Here is a 20,164-nt window from a genome sequence, read left to right on the forward strand (position 1 = left end):
TGGGATCATCAAATATACAATGTTAGTAAATGACTACTTGCCCTTTGTAAACATTTATTTACTTCATTTCAGAATCAAGAGCACTAAAGAAGATATTACCGTATATCAGGGTTTTTTCCCGTCATGTTTTTCCCCGCGAATCGGAACCTTAAATAGTGTATTAAATTTACGCGAATTAAATTTTCACTAATTCAAAGTCATAGGGAATATTTAATTCACGATTATTTAAACTTATGAAGGAATTGGGGAGGGGCATCGACAAAATTAGAAGATTTGTAACGGCGATATCTCCTCATTGGAGCGGCGAGTATAATGGTGATGTGTGGTCAATGGAGCGACAAGTAAAGCTATTGTTTACACAGAAGCAAAATGGGATGTACATGTATGTCTGTATGCCTGTAACTAGCTTCCTTGATATTAGTTAAAATCAACACGTTTAAAACAACTTGTTGAGATTTTTTTTACCTTTGTCACACACACTTCTGCATTTCAATTTTTAAAAAATGGAGGGATTAACAAATATTAAGAAACCTGTTTATCTTTATTTCCTAAGCGTTGTTTCGGCAAGAAGAATTCAGAACTGCGTTCTTGCAACCCTTCTCTTGCTTTAAACATTCCATACGTATGGTTACGTTATGACGAAGTATCAAACTATTACATTTTATCTACTCTATTGTATATTAAAAGGAAACAAATCTTATCTATTACATGTATTGAAATCATCGGTTCAGATACATTAATTACACTAAACACGATATTTGTAAAGGACTACCTGTTCTTTCTAAATATCCATTTAGTTTCAATAGAACTAAAGAAGATATTATCTAAGTGTTTTACACATGAACAATATATACTAAGTTTGGCCCCGCCCTGGGGTCAGAACCACTACCCCGGGGATCATGAAATTTACAATTTTGGTAGAGGCCTTCCTGCTTCCTGCTCTTCATCACTATGCATTTAGTGCATTTAGTCCCGAAAATTTGACAATCTGGTTGTTCATGTCGTTGGTCATTTTAGTGCTTTGTATAATGTTTGTATTTGACCTTGTTACCATGTTGTGGATCCGACACTTTGAGGTATCGGGTGTTTGTTGGAACTTTAGTGCTTATATATATATATATATATATATATATATATATATATATATATATATACATTTCTGATAGTTACTATCAACTTGGCTACTTTCATGATTCTTTCAGACTATGGAAATTTCCAGCCATTAATTTAGAGACGATTTTTAATGCAGTTTAATACACGTCTCCATATGAGTGAAAAATTCTCGAGCGAGACGTTAAGCAAGATACGATCAATCCATGATTCTCTCAAAACTATGGGGATTCCCAGCCGTGAATTTAGAGACGAACTATTTATTCAGATTAATACGCTCCTTTTTCCCAACTGCATCACATTCGTTAGGTAATGACTATCATTACAATTCCGAGTATGAGTAAAGGTCAGTATATTTGAATTCTTCCTAACTCTATATTTCATTTTTTAAGAAAAAGAAGTTGATATTACATACCTCCACTTGTTTCTGTTTCGTCTGCAACAAGATATACACATGATATCAGTGACGTGTTATTTAATGGTAAAACTGTTGTGCTAAAAACCATTACATAATATTTTATTATTACAAACAATGTACTAAAAAAGACATACGGATATCTCAAAATGTTATATACAAGTACACACAAAACAAACATTTTTATATTTCGCAATTTTGAAATAGAAAAACCCATACACGAGCAAAAACTCTGGCATTCCATACCTCGGTTTTTGTTACTGGACAATCATTGAAGTGTCTAATGAAATAACACAGCATTTGATTGATTGATTGATTGATTTAATGTTTTCCGCCACACTCAACAATTTTTCAGTTATCTGGTGGAGCCCAGGTTTTATTGGTGGAAGAGAGAACCCAGATATAATGTATCTGGGAAGAGACCACCGACCTTCCGAAAGTAAACTGAGAAACTTTCTCGCTTATCGGCGCGAGCGGGATTCGAACCCGCGCCGACATGTGATTTATTATCATGATCAAACAAACAACGTAATAAACCAAGTGCAAACAAAATGACGTAATATACCAAAATATACAAAATTAATTGGCTGAGACAACTTAAGAGGGTGTCCATTATGATATCAGGCAGAGGTCGGCACATGCTATCTCTCAGATTTTCATGAAACTTTGTGCACAGGTTCCTACTGACTCCAATATGAAATTTGCCAAATAAAAAGTTTCTATCATGTTTAGTATGGGTTCGACATGGAAAAACAACTTTGAGATAATTTTCGGTGCAAAAAGGTCACGAAATATTGGAAAAAAGTGCTATGTTTGAACAGCTCTAAAATGTCATATAACAAAGAAATAGAGAAAAGCAATATTTCATATGTTAGATATACACTATATGCAATAACTAAGAGGGTTTTTGTGTGTATATTCATCCAATGAATGAATTTATTAATTGTTAAAATTGCACATATTTCACACCAATATAATTTACAAAATAATGATCAAATTATAAGATCTCATAAAACCCAATATAATGTCTCAAAAGAAATAAATTATGTATAACCAGAAACTTGAAGAGGTGTATTTCAAGTTACAAAAATAAATTCAGTGGGAAAAGCAAGGTTTGATGGTGAAAAGTTGAACTGAAATCTCAAAATTTTCAATAAGTGCAAAAAGGTCAACTACTTAAATGAAGATTGTTGAACTACATAAATAGAAATAAATATGAAGTAGATATAACCAATCAATGATTAAATGATTAAAATTCATGAAAAATTACTAGAACATATGAACATTCAGAAATAAATTTCATGTCTTTGTATACATTCTATATAATAAAGGCAAAAAAAATGCCTATGTAATTCATTATATAAAATTTTACAATGTTGATTTTTAGAGGTCATTTCTGACACAGGATTTGAGATAATAGTCAATTAATTAACACACATATATGAAGTTAAAATTATCAGTAAATCAAATTTTAATCAATTGCCTATCATGAAGAATCTTAATTCATTCACTCACATTCCAAACTTGACATTGGCAGATCCCGAGGGGGTGGGGGGGGGGGTAGAACACACCCTCTCCTTTTCTCTGGGACATCTAGATAGTTATTTAGCATTAACCAAAAAAATTTTGACTCTCTTGTAAAGCATTTCCCTTTGCATTCATGAAATAACATGCCATATTCCATTTTCTGCCTACATCAGATTGGCAGACTTGCTTTAATGCATGTTTACTCTGATGTTGAAATATATATTGACCACTTCCAGATACACAAAATGTTTGTTGAATTTTACCCAGTGACGGAAAATGTTCATAAAGTATCTTCAACTGATGCATAAAAGGTTACATGTAACTAGCAATCAATAATAAACATATTTACTTTATCAATTCATCGGATATGACCTAATGCAGATTTGAGATCATTTTTCTGGACCCCCCCCCCCCTTTCAAATCACTGGATCTGTCTATGTTTAACAAATGACAATAAACAAATCATGTCTTAATGCCTGGTACATAGTAGCATGGTTTGCAAAGAAAGAGCTAGTACATATTTCTGACATTTGTTACAAACAAACTTTTCCCCTAGAAATTATGAAAATTGGCACTGAATTTATATTGATATATGTATATTAACAATTGATACATTTCACAGTATGGAATCTTATTTTGCCACCCCACCACTCTCTTCTAAGTTATGTCTAATGCCATAGCAGTGTTTCTTTTGAATATTGATTCACAAACAGGAATACAATTTGTCACTTCAAAAATTGAAATATGCTGCAACCATAGAGTTAAAGTAGTGGTCATCATTTGATTATCTTTGTCAGCTGCAAAGTGTTTCTGTGAAATAACTGTCAACATATCTAGATTGAAGTGGAGCTATGAGTTCTGCAATTCCCCTTATAACTTCACAAGTCTTTTGTCTGTAGTAATTCTGTGTTTTCTCCAAAGCCTCTTCCTATCTTGGACTCAGCTGAGATCTAAATAACAACAGTTGTGTAAATTAATGGAAATAAAATGATGAACATATTTAAATAGCACTGTAAGCAATGCATTAAGAAAGTCAAGATCATATGTTTGATATAGTCACAAGGTCAAAGGTCATGATATGAAATAAATTCTGGTCATTAGGCATTTCATGTGAAACAAACTAACCCAATACCTTATCCCTCAAGATATAACAGATCTGGTAATAATGAATGTTTTTCAAAAGTAGGTCAACATGGTCAAAGTCAGAAGTTCAAAAGTAAAGCTCTTTTCATTAGTAATCTATAATATGTGAAATCTATATCAAAGCCCAATCCAAAGTGGCTGAGAAACTATATACCAATTTAAAGTTTTTGAAAATCTTGCTATTTTAAAGACTAAGGTCAGGTACTAAATTAAAAGTCTGATAATAAAGAATATACACATTTTGTATATCTTTATGTAAAATATCAATATAATAAAATCTGGGTTAAACTTCAAAACCAAGGTCACAATATCAAACAGCATGGTATCAAATGAAAGTTCTTGCCTTAAGATATCTAAATACTAAACATAAAAGGCTAGACTATCTTATATATAGTTCAGGAGAATTGCCTACTGTAGGTTATATTTTGTTAAAAGTAGGCCAAACACAAAAGTAAAAAAAAAATTGATATCAAAAGAAATGTCTTATTATAAGGAATAAAGATATGAAATATGAGAGCCTTATTACTAACATGAGCAAGTTCCAGACCCCCCCCCCCCCCCCCCCGACTTTAGTCATGGGCGCATAGAAAGGAAAAATGAATCAACACAAATTAGGAACATTTGCAGTTTGAAAGGATTTAGTGTGGTCCCGTTAACCTTGAAAAGAATTTGTTTTAATTTCCTGTATATTCCCACATCATACTTTGATCTCCTCCATACCCTAATTCTTTAGCCTCTGAATTGAACAAAATAAAATGTACACTACCTGAAGATCCTTGCATATGAATATGACTAATCATTGACATACCCTTCTTGAGAAGAGGATTGTTAAAGATGTTTCCTTATATTATCCCTTATAAAACTTTGACCCCCTATTATAGCCTCATCCTACACCCAGGTCATGAATTGAACTAACTCCAATCTACACAACCTGGGATTGCTTGCATATTTTCATTATATTAAATGACCCCATCCTATTTTTGCCTTTTCTTGATTATCTCCCTTCAAAGGGGGCATGACCTTTCATTTAAATGAAAATGAATCTCATTCAATTGGGCCATTGGTTCTGGAGAAGATGAAAATGGGAAAAATTATTACCACTATGATGACAACAGAATCCAGACAAATTTTTATGAGAAAAGCTCTCTTGAGTCTTCAGCTCAGGTGAGCTAAAAAAAAATAAAACTATATATTCATTGATTCAAAAATTAAACCACATTCTGATTTCAAAACATCACCTCTGATATATATACGAGCTAGTATTTGAAATTATCTAAATAAGAATTGTCTGAAGAAAGTTTAAAACTTGTCGAGTTGGTTAAAATCTTTGATAACAGTCATGAATTAAAAATGCATGTATGTGTTGTGTGTGGCATGGTGACATCACATAAAACTGCAATATGAAGGGTCAAGGTCGTAAGGTAAAAATGTTTCTATCATATGACATAAGGAACACACATTTCTGAAATATCCAACCCCCATCTCTAACCATTCTTATGTTATTGTCAAAGTTAAAGTTTTTATATTCTACATGTATGTCTGCCAAGTGAGTTAAAACAAAAGGATTGGGACATCATAACATTGGATGACTTTGGTCAGGATTTGTCTCAAGAAATATACATGTCAAATGTGGAATTCTAATTTTAACTTAAAAGCTCTTATCTGTAATAGTTCTAAACTTACATAATTTATGAATTATGACAAGGTCAGATGTACCATGTTCTGAATTTAAAATCTTTTCATTGAAATAAATAAATATACTCACTGATACAGTCTGATAATTGGCTTGCAGTAGGGGTGATTTGACTATAATTATTTTCCAAATCTGTAATGAAATGGGCGTTGTATTCATTATCAAGCTTTGGTAATTGGTATATACATGTATGTCACACTAATACACTTTAGTACCTGTGTGCATGCAAATAAATCATCAGATTTTGTGTCATGTTAAACCATCTGAATTTTATAATCCATTCAGCTTAAATTTAGAGAAATTAATGATATACATCAACCTTTAACACCACCACCCCCACCCCCATAATGGTTCTTATAGTTGCATAATTACATGAATAAATATATATCATTATTTTTTTAATATTTATTATTCGGTTTTTGTAACATACATACATGTACATATACTACCCTCTCACACTGATTCATTCATCCTTTAATAGTTATTAAATCTAGGAATCCAAAAAACAAACACATGTGAAAAGTAGCTAGCAAAACAAATCAGTCAAAAATAATCTGATATAATTTTAATATATATTATTTTTTATGCATGCATGCTGATATGTACATAGCTTGAAGGACAATAAACATTTTTATAAACACTTATTGAACTTTTCACCACTTTCATCTTGTTTTTGTGTGCTTCTATTGTTTCTTAATTCAATGATTTGTGGATAAACATTGTGTTGTAGTACAGATTTTAAAAATCCCTACATTAACCCCCCCCCCCCCCCCCCCGATTGATTTAATGTTGTTTTTTTTACTGTGGGGATTTATTTTAATCATTATTTTAAAAAGAATCATTTCATCAAATGAATTGTTTGCATTGACACATCATGAGAACTTGCATCAAAATTGTCTAGCAATCAAAGACAGTGTTCAAAGAAAAATAACAGAGAAAATTCGACATCTATACTTACCACTTCCAACGAGAATAAATATTTCCCTTGAAACATTGAAGTTTACTGCTCTGTCTGCTTTACACTTTCCTTTGTGTAGTAGATAACTACATTTAGTGGTGGTTGCCTCCAGTAAATCCCCAAAGAATCGCAATGACCTCGGCATACTAGTAAGCATCTGCACCGTGCACGATAGTTTAAACAGTTAAACTTTTACGTCGAATTCGAAGTACCCCGATCTGTACAGCAGGGGGTCAATCTCGGTTGAATATTACACGCAGTTCCAACTTTAAAATATCTTGAATATCCACTTATGTCTTTTGAACAATTATTAAGGGTTGACAAGTCCCTAAAATAAGGACCACTCCTAGAAAAACTTCACGTTTCTATCACTTGTCAGCCATATCTGTTTACCCACGAAACTTTGATAAGGTCCGGGCTGAATATTTATTTTTCACCATCAAATTAAAAAAAAAAAATAATTCCACGTTTACACTTGATAAAAAAAATCGAGATAAGTGAAAAATGTTCTAAATAAATACTGTTTTCTTCGAAAATTACAATTTAGGCAAGTTTCGGATAATTTTACATTTTTTACGCCAAGGGAGGTAACTCAAATTACTGGCTTTTTGGCTACTTCTGTCAGCACATGCTCAACAACAGCATTGTTTCCCAGCAATTTCATTGTTTCATCTTAATTATTAAGGAATTTCCTTCAAATATTGTTTTTACTTTCTGGACAAATTTTATTGTATTGGGTATTATTTAACTTTACAAAATGATCATTTTCTATAGATTATATAGTGTCCTCCAATTTATGAAATAGGCCAAGTTTTGGCATCTAACAATGTTTTTTGTGAAGTTCACTTTACATACGATAAAATTGGCGTATGACCTTAACTTTTATTGGGTATGAATAAAATTTTGGGGAATTGCATGTGCCAGCCGTATTATAGCTACTGCCTGATATCTGCGTGGACGGCCTCTTAATACAAACAACCGTTTACTAATGACTAGGTTTGCAAATGAGCAAATAAATATGTAAATTACAAAAATTGATTCCAGCCAATATACATGTAAAAAACACTACTAATTATCAAAAAGTGGCACAAAAGAGACTACAAAACAAAGACACATGCGAACAAGTTGCCGTGAAAGGTGCTGATTTTTTACATTACAGGGCACTAAATTCACAGATTATATATACACCTTAGTATGCACCAATTAATCTATGATAAAACGCAAGGAGTTTATAATATAAATGGAATAGGTAGTTGGTTTTTTTTAACTTCAATCAAAAGTGTAAAAACGTCTCTGAGAAAATCCTGCTTATTTTCAAACAAATGGCGAAAGCTTCAAGTGGCCGTATTACTGCTTTTTTAATGCCTAAGAATTGAGAGGAACTGATAGGAAAATTTGTAACGTAATGATATTGAGGTACTTGAAGGAAATACTGCCTAATGTATAAAATTCAGGATGGAAAACACTTTAATGTCCATCAACTAACCCCCTCCTACTGGGTCAAGTAGAAAGAACACTGCCTTGTGGTTCGGCGTTGTATCGCCAAAGGCTAAGGGAGACAATCCCAACAGAAAAATCTGAAGTTGAGCCCTATAAGCGGATAGTCTCATCAACATGGTGCTCTTTTTGGCAGCCCCAACAGTCAATCTGATACCAGATGTATTGGATCTTCCATTCCTCTGGACCATATCAGGAAGACCGGGAGGGATAGTTTTTTGGGTGATACGACACCTCCATAAAACAGCCCAGGCTTGCGTCACGGAAAGATAACTCCAACAGCTACCTCATCAGACGCTACTCCATAGTCTACAGACTGTAGGAGGCCAAACAAAGCTTCACTAACCCCGAAATTAAATCTAATCTTATCAGTATGGTATCATATATCATTATGGATGATCATGAATAGATATACATGTATACGCCTGGTCGGCAGCAATATAGCATGTATATGTATTGTTAAACTTCATTTTAGCATTTTAGGGTAAATATTTACCACTGGTATTATATGAGCATCCTGTAATTACGTCACAAAACTGATCACGTGAACAGTTACACTTCTTTAAACATCCAAATCCATACGATCCATAAATACACTGTCCTCCAGAGCAATTGTGTCCATAGGTACCTTCATCACAAGCTGAAAAATTTACAGGAATTTAAGTTTTTGTTATGATTGTCAGTCATAGTATAGACAGATATCAGTGCAATAATTTTATAGTTATTGAGCTTGCGCTTTAACTTCTGAGTATGAATTTTATTTTATTGTTTGGTTTGTGATTTTAATTCAATTTATTTAATAATTATATTCACATTCCGGTATTTACGTTTTATAATTCAGCATTGGTTATTGGTTTAACAATTCCATGTTCATATTTTTAGTTTATAAAATGGTAAACGTTGTATTTATACATTTACAATCTGCGTAGAATGTCTGAATTGAAACAATTAATTTTTCATATTAAAAAATGAAAAATAAATGAAAAATTTAACGCTCAATTAAGTTATTTTGAAAATGAAAAATTCAAGACCACAGTGATCAGTCTCATGAAATCTTATTTAGAATACAAAATTGAAAGTAGGGCAATCACCACCCACTGGGGACACCAGAGGTGAGATGTTTGAATCCATATTTACTGAAATTCATAGACGTAAATCTAGCGTACGTTTAAGTGTGGGCTGATATTCACTAATATTAGTATATAGTATTTCAGAAAGCATAAATCACCACGTTCCAACAACACCCGATACCTAGAAGTGCTGGATCAACAATGTGGATACAAGGTCAAATACAAAACATTATACAAAGCACTAAAATGACCAACGACAAGAAGAACCAGATTGTCTCGCGACGACCTTTCCCTTCTTCATGACAAACGAAAAGAATTATATGATGTTGTCAATATTAACAAAGAATTTAACAAAACAATAAAAAGTGCATATAAAAACAACTAACACTTCAACTACACTAATCTACAAACGTATTTACACCACAGACTACATGTTTTTGGATTTTTACATATGTAGGTTTTCATTGTTAAAGCGGAGCGAAATAGGATATATTCAAAGAACTGATCCACAATATTCACCTTTCATCAGCCTGAGTATATATATATATATATATATATATATATATATGTGTGTGTGTGTGTGTGTGTGTGTGTGTGTGTGTGTGTGTGTGTGTGTGTGTAAAACATATACGGTACCAATTTTGATGCACCAGATGCGCATTTCGACAAATAATGTCTCTTCAGTGATGCTCAACCGAAATGTTTGAAATCCGAAATAACTATGAAGTTTTAGAGCTAAATATAGCCAAAAACAGTGGAGCCAAATTCGTCCAAGGATAAGAGCTTTGCATGAGGGAGATAATCCTTAATTTTGAAAAGAATTTCTAAATTTTATAACAGCAATTAAATATACATCCGTATTTTCAAGCTAGTAACGAAGTACTTAGGTACTGGGCTGTAGAGAGCCTCGGGGACTAGCAGTCCACCAGCAGAGGCCTCGACCCAGGGGTCATAATGTAAAACTTATACGGTACCAATTTTGATGCACCAGATGCGCATTTCGACAAATAATGTCTCTTCAGTGATGCTCAACTGATATGTTTGAAATCCGAAATAACTATGAAGTTTTAGAGCTAAATATAGCCCAAAAATGTGGACATTAAAACACTTTTCGAAATATATCTGGTGAATCAAAATTGGTACCGTATAAGTTTTACATATATATATATATATATATATATATATATATATATATATATATATATAAAGCACATAAATAGCAATGAACTCTTAAATGAACATAACTGCCCTAAGTGATGAAATATTTGATATAAAGCACAGAAAATTTCACTTTATTTGGATACCCACTTCCGCCCCTACCCGGGGTTGAACTCACGACCTGCGGAACCAAATATCCTAGCAGGATGTAACCAGCGCGCTAGACCGCTCGACCATCTAGGCAAGCAGCACAATTCGTGTTCATGGGAATTCCAATAGACTATTGGAAAACCTGATCACCAAATAGTACGAAGGTATTATCACGCAGGACTCTAACACTAATATACTTGTGTATAGAATCAGAATTGTGATTAGCAAATTTATATTTTGAATGACTGATTACAATATATGAATATTTCCTCTTTCCTTATTTATTAGAGAAGCAAAGTTCTATGGTGTCAAAAAGTCAAATCTTGGATTTATCATGAGGAATGATCATGTAAAGTGTTGAAAAAAAGTCATGTTTTTATGTGGTTGATTTGAGAAACGTTTTAGGATTTTAAATTTACTTAACTTTCTTTAGAATTTTGAGAATGCACATTTGATTTATACCACTTTTGGCAGATGTCATAGCACAATATGTTTGAAGTTTCTCCTTGACAGTTGTTAACATTGTGGTGAGGAGCACAAATAGGGACTTACAACATTTATTGGATCCTGCAATGCATCTATACTTCTGAGGGATTTTGGGAAGTTTATGAATCCAATATAGGTACGGTAACTCATATATATATATCCGTACTATTGATTGTGATATCATTTTTTTTAACTGAAAAATTTCATCGTTTGAAAGGAAAGTTGGAGTATACGTACGATTACCAAATGTGGAAAAATGCCAAGTTCGATTAATATACAGTTGTAATCATGAGTCATACAAAGAAAGGAAATGTTGTTACAAGCTTTGTCAACATTTAACTTCTTCCTCATGTCACCTATCTGATCATTTCTCGTTTACTAAACACAGAAGTACGCACTTTCGTTTTGGTGTGTTTATGCGTGATTGTGATATTCCTCTGTTATCCATTCTGACAAGGTATCAAGTTCTGTTTCATACTCAACCTATTGTCTGGCATAATCGTGAAAGATTTGAGATCAGAAATTATATTGCTTAAACACTCTCTGAATAGTTTGATTAGGCGCTTAAACAAAATGTGATGTATAAAGTGAAAATCATTGAAGAAGAAATTGTTGAAGAGGTACACAACACAAATAAAGAGCTATATGATAAATTATCAATTTTTCCTCCATTTCAATCAAGGGGTCAAGCATTACGTACATGTAACCTTATGAAACTAAAACCGGGAAATAAACATAAGCTCGAGCCTTAATTGGAAAGTCCAAAGGTAAACTAAAAGCATTCATTTAGGTTACGGTGCTATAATGATGACATGGAACATCGCTCGTCAGTTCATGCAAATCTCATGTAAAGCGTTTGAAGTTGTACAAAGATTCGTCACCACCGTTACATAGAAACACACCACAGAGAAATGAAAATAAACAAAACGTTATTGAAGTCAAAATACGTTGATAAGCGAAGACACAATTTCATAAAAGGGTAAATTGGGCTGATGAGTCATAATCGAAATGATAATTTTCAAATCATATTTCGCAGTATTGATAGCAACTTTGATGATCGTTAAACCGATCTAGTTTGCAAATGCAGTCCATCATTTGCTTAATGCTGTCTGACGTATTTCATACCGATTGTTAGGCCGTTCCTGGCAAATTAATGTTGACTAAGGATTACTCTGTTTAGCTGATCAAGATATAGGGCTCACATCGGGTGTGACCGATCGACAGGGGATGTTTGGTCCTCCTAGGCACCTGTTCCCACCTATGGTGTTTCTAGTACGAGTTATGAGATTGCTCACTGGTTGTTATCTTTACCTTTCATTTATCGCAATTCACCTTTGAATTAGAACGCTTTGGTCGATATAGTATTGCGTTGTGTGACGACACTATTGAATCTGTTTGTAATACAATTGCGAAATGCAACAGAAACTCTCATTGGTCCATATGTATAAGTCCGCCCAAATTCCCTTAAACGGGAGTAGTCAGCATTTGAAAACATGACGGCCAGATGCTAGATGGGAAAAAAACTTCAAAGGAAGAAAGAGAAAAAGTTGTATTCTTGTGTTGTTGTCTCATAAATTTAATATGAAAAAAATTCCTAACATATTTTCCTACTATACTTGTGTCTAAACATACCTTCAAATATTTATTAAAGCCCCATACGACCCAAAAACTCGATCACAACTTTTGATGATTTCGTTCGTAGACGTAGCCATGTTCGGTAGCCAGTCAATTCGAATCCCGGTCCATTTCCATATTGGCACAATAGCGTCTAGATGTGTACTAATAACCCACAAATATTTAAGCTAAATTGTTTAAATAATATACCACCCAAGTCGTATTAAATGATAATTATTCAAATAGCTAAACTCACGGCAGTGCGGCTTTCATTAGTCATGAGCGGCCGCGCCGGCCATCTCCATCTAATGGGCTTACGTATCATTTTCGTTCATCTAGAGCTTATTTTACCTTTACAAAAACTGGTACAAAATGTTTTAATTTCTATTAATTATTCGTGTTGATGATAAATGAAGAGCGAATACATAACTTACAACCGATTTTATGAATAGATACGAATAGCAAGAGTTCGAATTGACCGGCTACCTAACATGGCTACGTCAACAAACGAAATCATTTGAAGCTGCGAGTTTTCGGGTGGTGTGTGACTATAATGAATATTTGAAGGTATGTTTGGACGCAAGTATATAGTAGGAAAATATGTTGAGATTTTTTTATATTGAGTTTATGAGACAGCAACACATTTCAGGCCTCAACCGTCCGCAGCTTTTTGTGACACGTAAATCGAAGGTTTTTATAAGAGGTGGATCTTTTCAGAGAGCTATGTACAGTTCTCCAGCTGAATCCGCTCTAGAAAGTGGGTGGGCTGTAATCGCCAATGAAAAATCTTGTTGTATTACATCAAACATGTCATTCAAATTGTTCAATCGTCTCATTCAATTGTGTCGTCACACAATGCAATACTATATCGGGTAAAGCGTTCTAATTCAAAGGTGAATTGCGATAAAGCAATTATATCATTCGTCCACGAAACGTAGAAAATCATTATAAATTAATTTATTTAAAACGCAAATAGAATAAAGGACATCGTATAGATTGGTATCAGTTGATTTGTGTCCTACATTTTCATTCTTCCTCTTTCTTATTTCTACACACCACTTTGAGCATAGAGTTAATTATGGGGTAATGTCGCAGAAACAGTTGACATTGATTTTGCATCAGATGCATCTTTTTGTTTGCCATTGCAACCTATCATTAGGTTAAATGCTGTCTGACATGTTTCATTGTTGGGCTGTTCTTGGCACACTTTCACTACGGATAACTCCGTTTACAATTGATCTACTCGTTATCTTCGTCCTTTTTCGACATTCCTCCATTTTTAGACATACATGTTCATGAGGTTTCCATATGTACACTGATCAATCAGAAAGACTGTTTCATTTTGCCCCAGATGTTAATCACTGAAAGATGAAGATAACGAACAGTGCTCAATCTCATAACTCCTATAAGCAATATAAAATAGAGAATTGGGCAAACAAAAACCCCTGGACACTCGAGAGAAGTTTTTGATTTGAGAAAGGTTTTGCGATTTCAAGTTTGCTAACAGTTCTTAAGCAGTTTTGGAATCCACATTTGATTTACACCACTTCTGGCATATGTAGTCGCACAGTACGTTTGAAGTTTCTCCTTCACAACTGTTAATATTTTTGTGAGGTGCAAAGATAGGGGCTTGGTAGAACATTTACTAGATCCAGGAATGTATCTTTGTTTGGAAGTTTTTTTAAATGAAGAATGGAATGTTTGGGTTTGAAGTGGTATAGGAGCATTCTTTAAACCTACAGCTGTACTACTCAGCAGTGTACCGTTTTAAAATTCGTAGTCAGCAGGTGGGGGTGAAGTGCTCAAATACCCCATCTCAATCAGGCACGTAGATACAGTGAAGGGGTCCCCTACCTTTCAAAACATTTCTATTCATATAAAATGAGATACTGAAGTGACCCCTTTACTTTTTAAAAGTGGTAGTGAAAATTCTAAGAATGTAAGCTCGAAGACCAAAGGACGAGTGCTATCTCCCCAATCGAACAAAATGAGGTTGTGAAGGAAATAAGGATACCCTGCCCCCCTCTCCTTCACTAGGAATTAGAAATTTGATTAGAGAAAACTTCTTTTTTTGTGTTTGTTATCATTTGCTTGTCTTTTTGTAATTTAAATAAATCACCGTTTTCTTCTTTGACTGCCCTCCCTTTAAAAATGAAGTTTTAATATCTTACAACATTGAAGTTTAATAGAAAATTGATAATTATAAAGAATATGACAGGGATTAGATTAGATCTGTTTCATTTGTAATAAGTATCCCCCTTACTTTTTCTATGCAAACTGTATGGCATGATACATTATTCATGTATCTATAAATATACAGTTTATGTCTGCTTTTAAACACTATTAACTCATTTCAGAAAATCTAAGAGTTAGGGGTAGTTGAAAAGGCGACAGATAAGAACCTGGATTCCATTTCAGTACCCCTAAGGCAACCGCATACAAAGTATCTACTACCGACACAGTGTCGGGTGTGGTCCAGGCTAACTCTGTAACAATAACGAATGAGAAATATGTAGTCATAAATACAGTAAGAACAAGTTCAATAGAAACCCGCTCTAAGTGGTGTCAAGATTTCATCCCAATTCCCCAACGGACAAGACGCATTCAAGTATCGTTTCCATCATCAATCGTGACTACAGTGTCTACTGGTGTTCATTGTTTGAGTCTGTTTGGTGAAATGCCTTTAATAGTGGCTGCTGGTCTTTTGCCATCCCATCAACAGTCCAGACAATCCACCAGCCAGATCAAATCAGTGATAAACATGATGACAGTGATGAGGGTGATTATCAAGATCCCGACTATGATGCTCCCGAGGAAAGTGATAGTGAGAATGAGGACTCCAATATTTTCCCATTGCGACTGAAAGTGAAGCCAAAAGATGAACGACAGTTCCTTGTATTAGAATCAAGATTAGGAAAGCTTCTACGGAAATGTGACATCTGTGGCATGAACTCGCATTGGCATCTGAATATTACAAAGGGCACTATGATAGGAACAATATCAGCATGTTCTTATGGGCATTCTTCAGATTCTGTGTAGCCACCCTACACTCCAACGAAAATGGCACCTGATAACAAGCTAGAACGACTGGAGCAGCACGGTGGCATTTGAGTTTAAGGGGATATCATAGTCGTGATAACTGATAAAACTCCAATTACCTATGGTAAGTTATTATACACCTACATTTTTATAATTTTCAAGTCAAACGACGTCATTACATTACCATACTTTTATATGCTGTTGAAAAACATTTTGTACTTCTATTAATTTTGCTTATTGAATATGAATAATATTCAATTAATATAAAGTCTTTTGATGCTACTTATACTTTCAATAAGGATTTTCACTACATCTTCATACTATGGGAGATTCTGCGCACCAACTCAATTGAACGCCATCTTCAGTTTTCGTCTCGTCCAGCAGAGGCATATTACAGTGCGACATTTAACTCTGGACACGACAAAAGTCCGGAGTTTCGCCAACCCTTTTATTAAGGATACAAATAAACCCTTTACAAAAAAAGATGGGATTTTATGTCCACAAGACATGCACCAACATTTACACTTGTAACTATTGTAGTTTTTAAGATATTTCACCTGAAATCAAAAAATCCCATGGGATTTTGGAGGGATTTTTAATCCCACTTGGGGGATTTTCACTCCTACCAAAAATCCCATGGGAGAAAAAATATAATTTCTCCCATAGGATTTTAACTCCCATATTTAAATTCAAAATGGGATACAATGTCCCATAGGAGGAAATGTCCCATAATGAACATGAAATGGCAGTGAATATCCTATTTGAGCATGAATGGGAATAAATATCCCAAATAAAACACAGGATGGGGACTTTTATCCCATGAATATAGTAATAAAGCAGAAAATTGTATCTTAAAGAGTGTTGTTTGTCATGATTCTTAAGAATGTACTTGCAAGCTAAGGAATGACATTAACTTTGTATCTAGTAATTACATTCCTAAATTATGTAGACCTATACATGTGTTAATGGATAAATGTCTAAACAACATGAGAAATTAAATTATATTAGAGCTCTGCATTACTAAACTCTTTCCCATGCAATTTCAATTGTATACATATAACCCTATCACAAAAATATTAGAATAAAATTGAACGGTATTAAATTATGCAGTTAGAACACTAACTTATTTACATGCAGCTGTTCACATTCTCTATTTACAACCCTTTACAGGTCGTCAGGTGTGAATATTCACAGGAACCGGTATTTTTGTCTGTAATAATAATAGTAGGCCCTATGGTACCATCCCCAATGAAAAAAATAACCTAAAAGGAATGGCACCATTTCTTACTCAAAACTTCGCTTCAAAATAATTCGAAAATTCTGCTTTTATCGTCCCCACCCCAATTGTCATTCTGATTCAGTAATCCCAGTACTTTTATTAGGGGTGTGTGGTATATACCCCTACTCTTATCATTATGTACAGGCTAAATTACCGGTTCCTCTGATATGTTGTGGAATTTTGGAATAGCCTAGCTTACAGTTACAATTTGTTTACAATATATTAAAATTAGTGTTAATTAAGTGCTTACGGTGAAATCTGCTACTGCTAGATGATGCTAAGTTGTTTCGTGAACCGAATCAGACATCTCCAACAAGATTCTCGAAGATTTAACAACACAAGAATCATTTTACAAAATGCATGCTTCGGTCCATCATTCTCCCTCTGACAATCACATTCATTCTGAAGTCAAAGTACTTTCTCCTATACCTGAAGCGTCAAAAAGACTTTGACAGGTAAATACGAATAAACGGTTAACAGACATCTCGACCCTAAGAAAGTTCAGTCCTGGATGTTCTAGTCCAAAAAGAAGTATGATCCAATCTTATGCATTCATTTATTACATTTCCGGTTGAGCAACACCCAAATCCTCTAGAGACATTGTTTACAGTTATATGACATTACCTAAATGTGTGACACAATATTAATCCACCCCTGCTCAAAGGGGCATAAGCACCGAGCATAGACCTAAATGTTGCAGCCCTTCACTGGCAATGGTGACGTCTCCATACAAGTGAAAAATTCTCAAACAGGACGTTTACGTTTTTTTTGGGTTTTTTTTTTTAATTTTGTTTTCATTTTTTTAAATGTTAAACATGAAAAGTATAACTGAATCTGTGTTCACAGCCAAAATTTTAACCTTCTGGATGCAGGAATAAAAGCAATATTTTAGCCTTCATTCTGTGTTATGTAAACAAAGACTGGAGTCTTTTTATGTTTACATTTAAGGTGGCTCACTACACCGGGAAATAGTTTCTCAAATCAGTACAAATAGATTTAATATTTTAAAAAAGATCTGATGATATACAATAAGTGTGTATGCCAAAAACAGCAAAAAATGCAAATTTGGATAAAAACATGATTTTCAAAAATATTATTTCAACACATGAACAAAAGACTGGTGGATTTGAGCTCAAGATCTGTAGTTCACCAGCCCAATGCTCTCTCTCTCTCTCTCTTTCTCTCTCTCTCTCTCTCTTGCCCAATGCTTTATTAATTAACCACTTAGCTATGGTGTTATAGACGAATAAATCGATCAATACAAATACTTTTCCAAAACATTTAAATCGCCATCTTGTAACATAGTGTCATAAAGCTTTAGTGTAGTGAGTACCTTAACAAACCAGTGAAATGTTTAATTTTGTAATTGAATTTTCAAAGCATCTTTACTTTTGCACATGCAATTTTACAAAGATTATTCAATAAAGGGTAAAAAAAAAAAAAAAACACTTAAAATACTTGTTTTTGATCCACTGTAGATTTTAGGAAAATATTAGATTCCTGGGTCAGAGAAATCTAGACATCATTAAATGATAATGAAGTATTGTATAAAAAAAAAAAAAAAAAAAAAAAAAAAAATTCAAGACTCTTCAATATGTTTGCAACTAGGAGAAATGGTCACAAGCTATTTTACACCCGCATCCCTCTTGGATCGAACCACTATAACTTTTAGGATAACAATAAATCCTCTCCCAACAATGTGCACATCTGCAAATGGCAATGAAGCATTGTACAAAGTTTCAAGTTTATCAGATAATCCATACAGGAGGAGAAGCATTTTAATGCACAATTTAAGACTTTGTGACAGACAGACTTACAGATATGGACAGAAAATACAAAAACCATATAATTATATGAAATGATTTTGCATGTAAAAAGTACATGAAGTGCACAATTATGATTTAAATGTAATTATCATTTTTATTAGGAATTTAGATGTCTCCTCTTTTTGCAAACAATTACACATCTATATATGAAGATGACATATATAGTGAGCATATAAAACACTCCTACCAAAAATGTAAACAAATATGTGCAATGCAAGTTTGAAAAATATGTATGTCTTAAAAAGTGATTGACTAGATATCAGGAAGCAAGCAAGCTCACTCCATGTTACTGTGCTACAACTAACTGAAATTCACTACATTATCCAAAATCCACCCAAAAAGAACCAAAACCTACCAACACTAAATACCAATATATATCCATGTGAGGTCAAGGTTTCAGGAGTGAAACAATGTGTTTTTTAAACTTTAAAATCATTATGTTTTACTTTTGTAGGATATTCATAATGTTGAAATTGATTTAAAGCAATCAATTTTCAATTGGAGATACAAGGTACATGTATGCACATAAATGTACCACCCTGAATCTCATATCATACCTTATTATAGCTGGCAAAATTATGAAATGAAATTTAATGTCACCACAGAATTTATAATTTCCGTTTCTTTCTCTCAATTCACATGGAGACCTCCTTTTTTAGAGTCTTATTTTCTTTTACTTGAATGTTCTAAATTGAAATCTAAGGAATAATAATCTTGGGAGAAAAATCTACATGAAAATATTTTCTACTTTGAGAAACAAAATGACAAACATAACTGTTTTAAATGTAAGTAAGAAATAGAAAAATAATTCAATTTAATGCACTTACATATGTAATTGAAAGAAAATTCCTTTGAGTACATGATTTTAGAATGAAAATAAGATTGATTAATATTCAATAAAGTATTTCAATTTCTTCAAAACTTCGATCTTCAGATGATTTTCCATCCATTGACACCCCAAATGTATGATCACACACATTTAGCAGGAACATATGTTCCTCAAATCTCCTTCACATAACACTTGACTACTTTTGAAATGCAATTTAAGTCTTTTTAGAAATTAACAAAGATGAGTGTACAGATTCATACCCTAGCTGTTGATGATTGCTAAAACTGATCACTACTCAAAACTCTGAAACAAATCTTTATGGATTTTTTTGTATTTCACACACACACGCACACATACACATACATGCATA

General features: G+C 33.5%; 2 protein-coding genes and 1 long non-coding RNA gene across 3 annotated transcripts in view; 1 reads left to right on the plus strand and 2 right to left on the minus strand.

Annotated features, from left to right (window-relative positions):
- Positions 1–20,164, minus strand: part of LOC130054058 (uncharacterized) — a 1,204,346-nt gene that overhangs the window by 383,163 nt on the left and 801,019 nt on the right. The window lies entirely within an intron of this gene.
- The window catches only part of LOC130054054 (uncharacterized), a 65,031-nt gene that overhangs the window by 11,483 nt on the left and 33,384 nt on the right, over positions 1–20,164 (minus strand). The window contains exons 3-4 of the mRNA XM_056162330.1: positions 8,840–8,983; positions 1,526–1,546 (exon numbers count right to left, since the gene is read on the minus strand). Coding sequence (XP_056018305.1) covers positions 1,526–1,546; positions 8,840–8,983 — 165 coding nt within the window. The remainder of the gene's footprint in view (positions 1–1,525; positions 1,547–8,839; positions 8,984–20,164) is intronic.
- On the plus strand, positions 15,179–18,739 carry LOC130054120 (uncharacterized). Its single transcript, XR_008802398.1, has 2 exons — positions 15,179–15,984; positions 16,160–18,739. It is a non-coding gene; the product is annotated as an uncharacterized LOC130054120 (long non-coding RNA).

The sequence above is a fragment of the Ostrea edulis genome, chromosome 1 (assembly GCF_947568905.1).
Source record: "Ostrea edulis chromosome 1, xbOstEdul1.1, whole genome shotgun sequence".
In the NCBI taxonomy this organism is placed as follows: domain Eukaryota; kingdom Metazoa; phylum Mollusca; class Bivalvia; order Ostreida; family Ostreidae; genus Ostrea; species Ostrea edulis.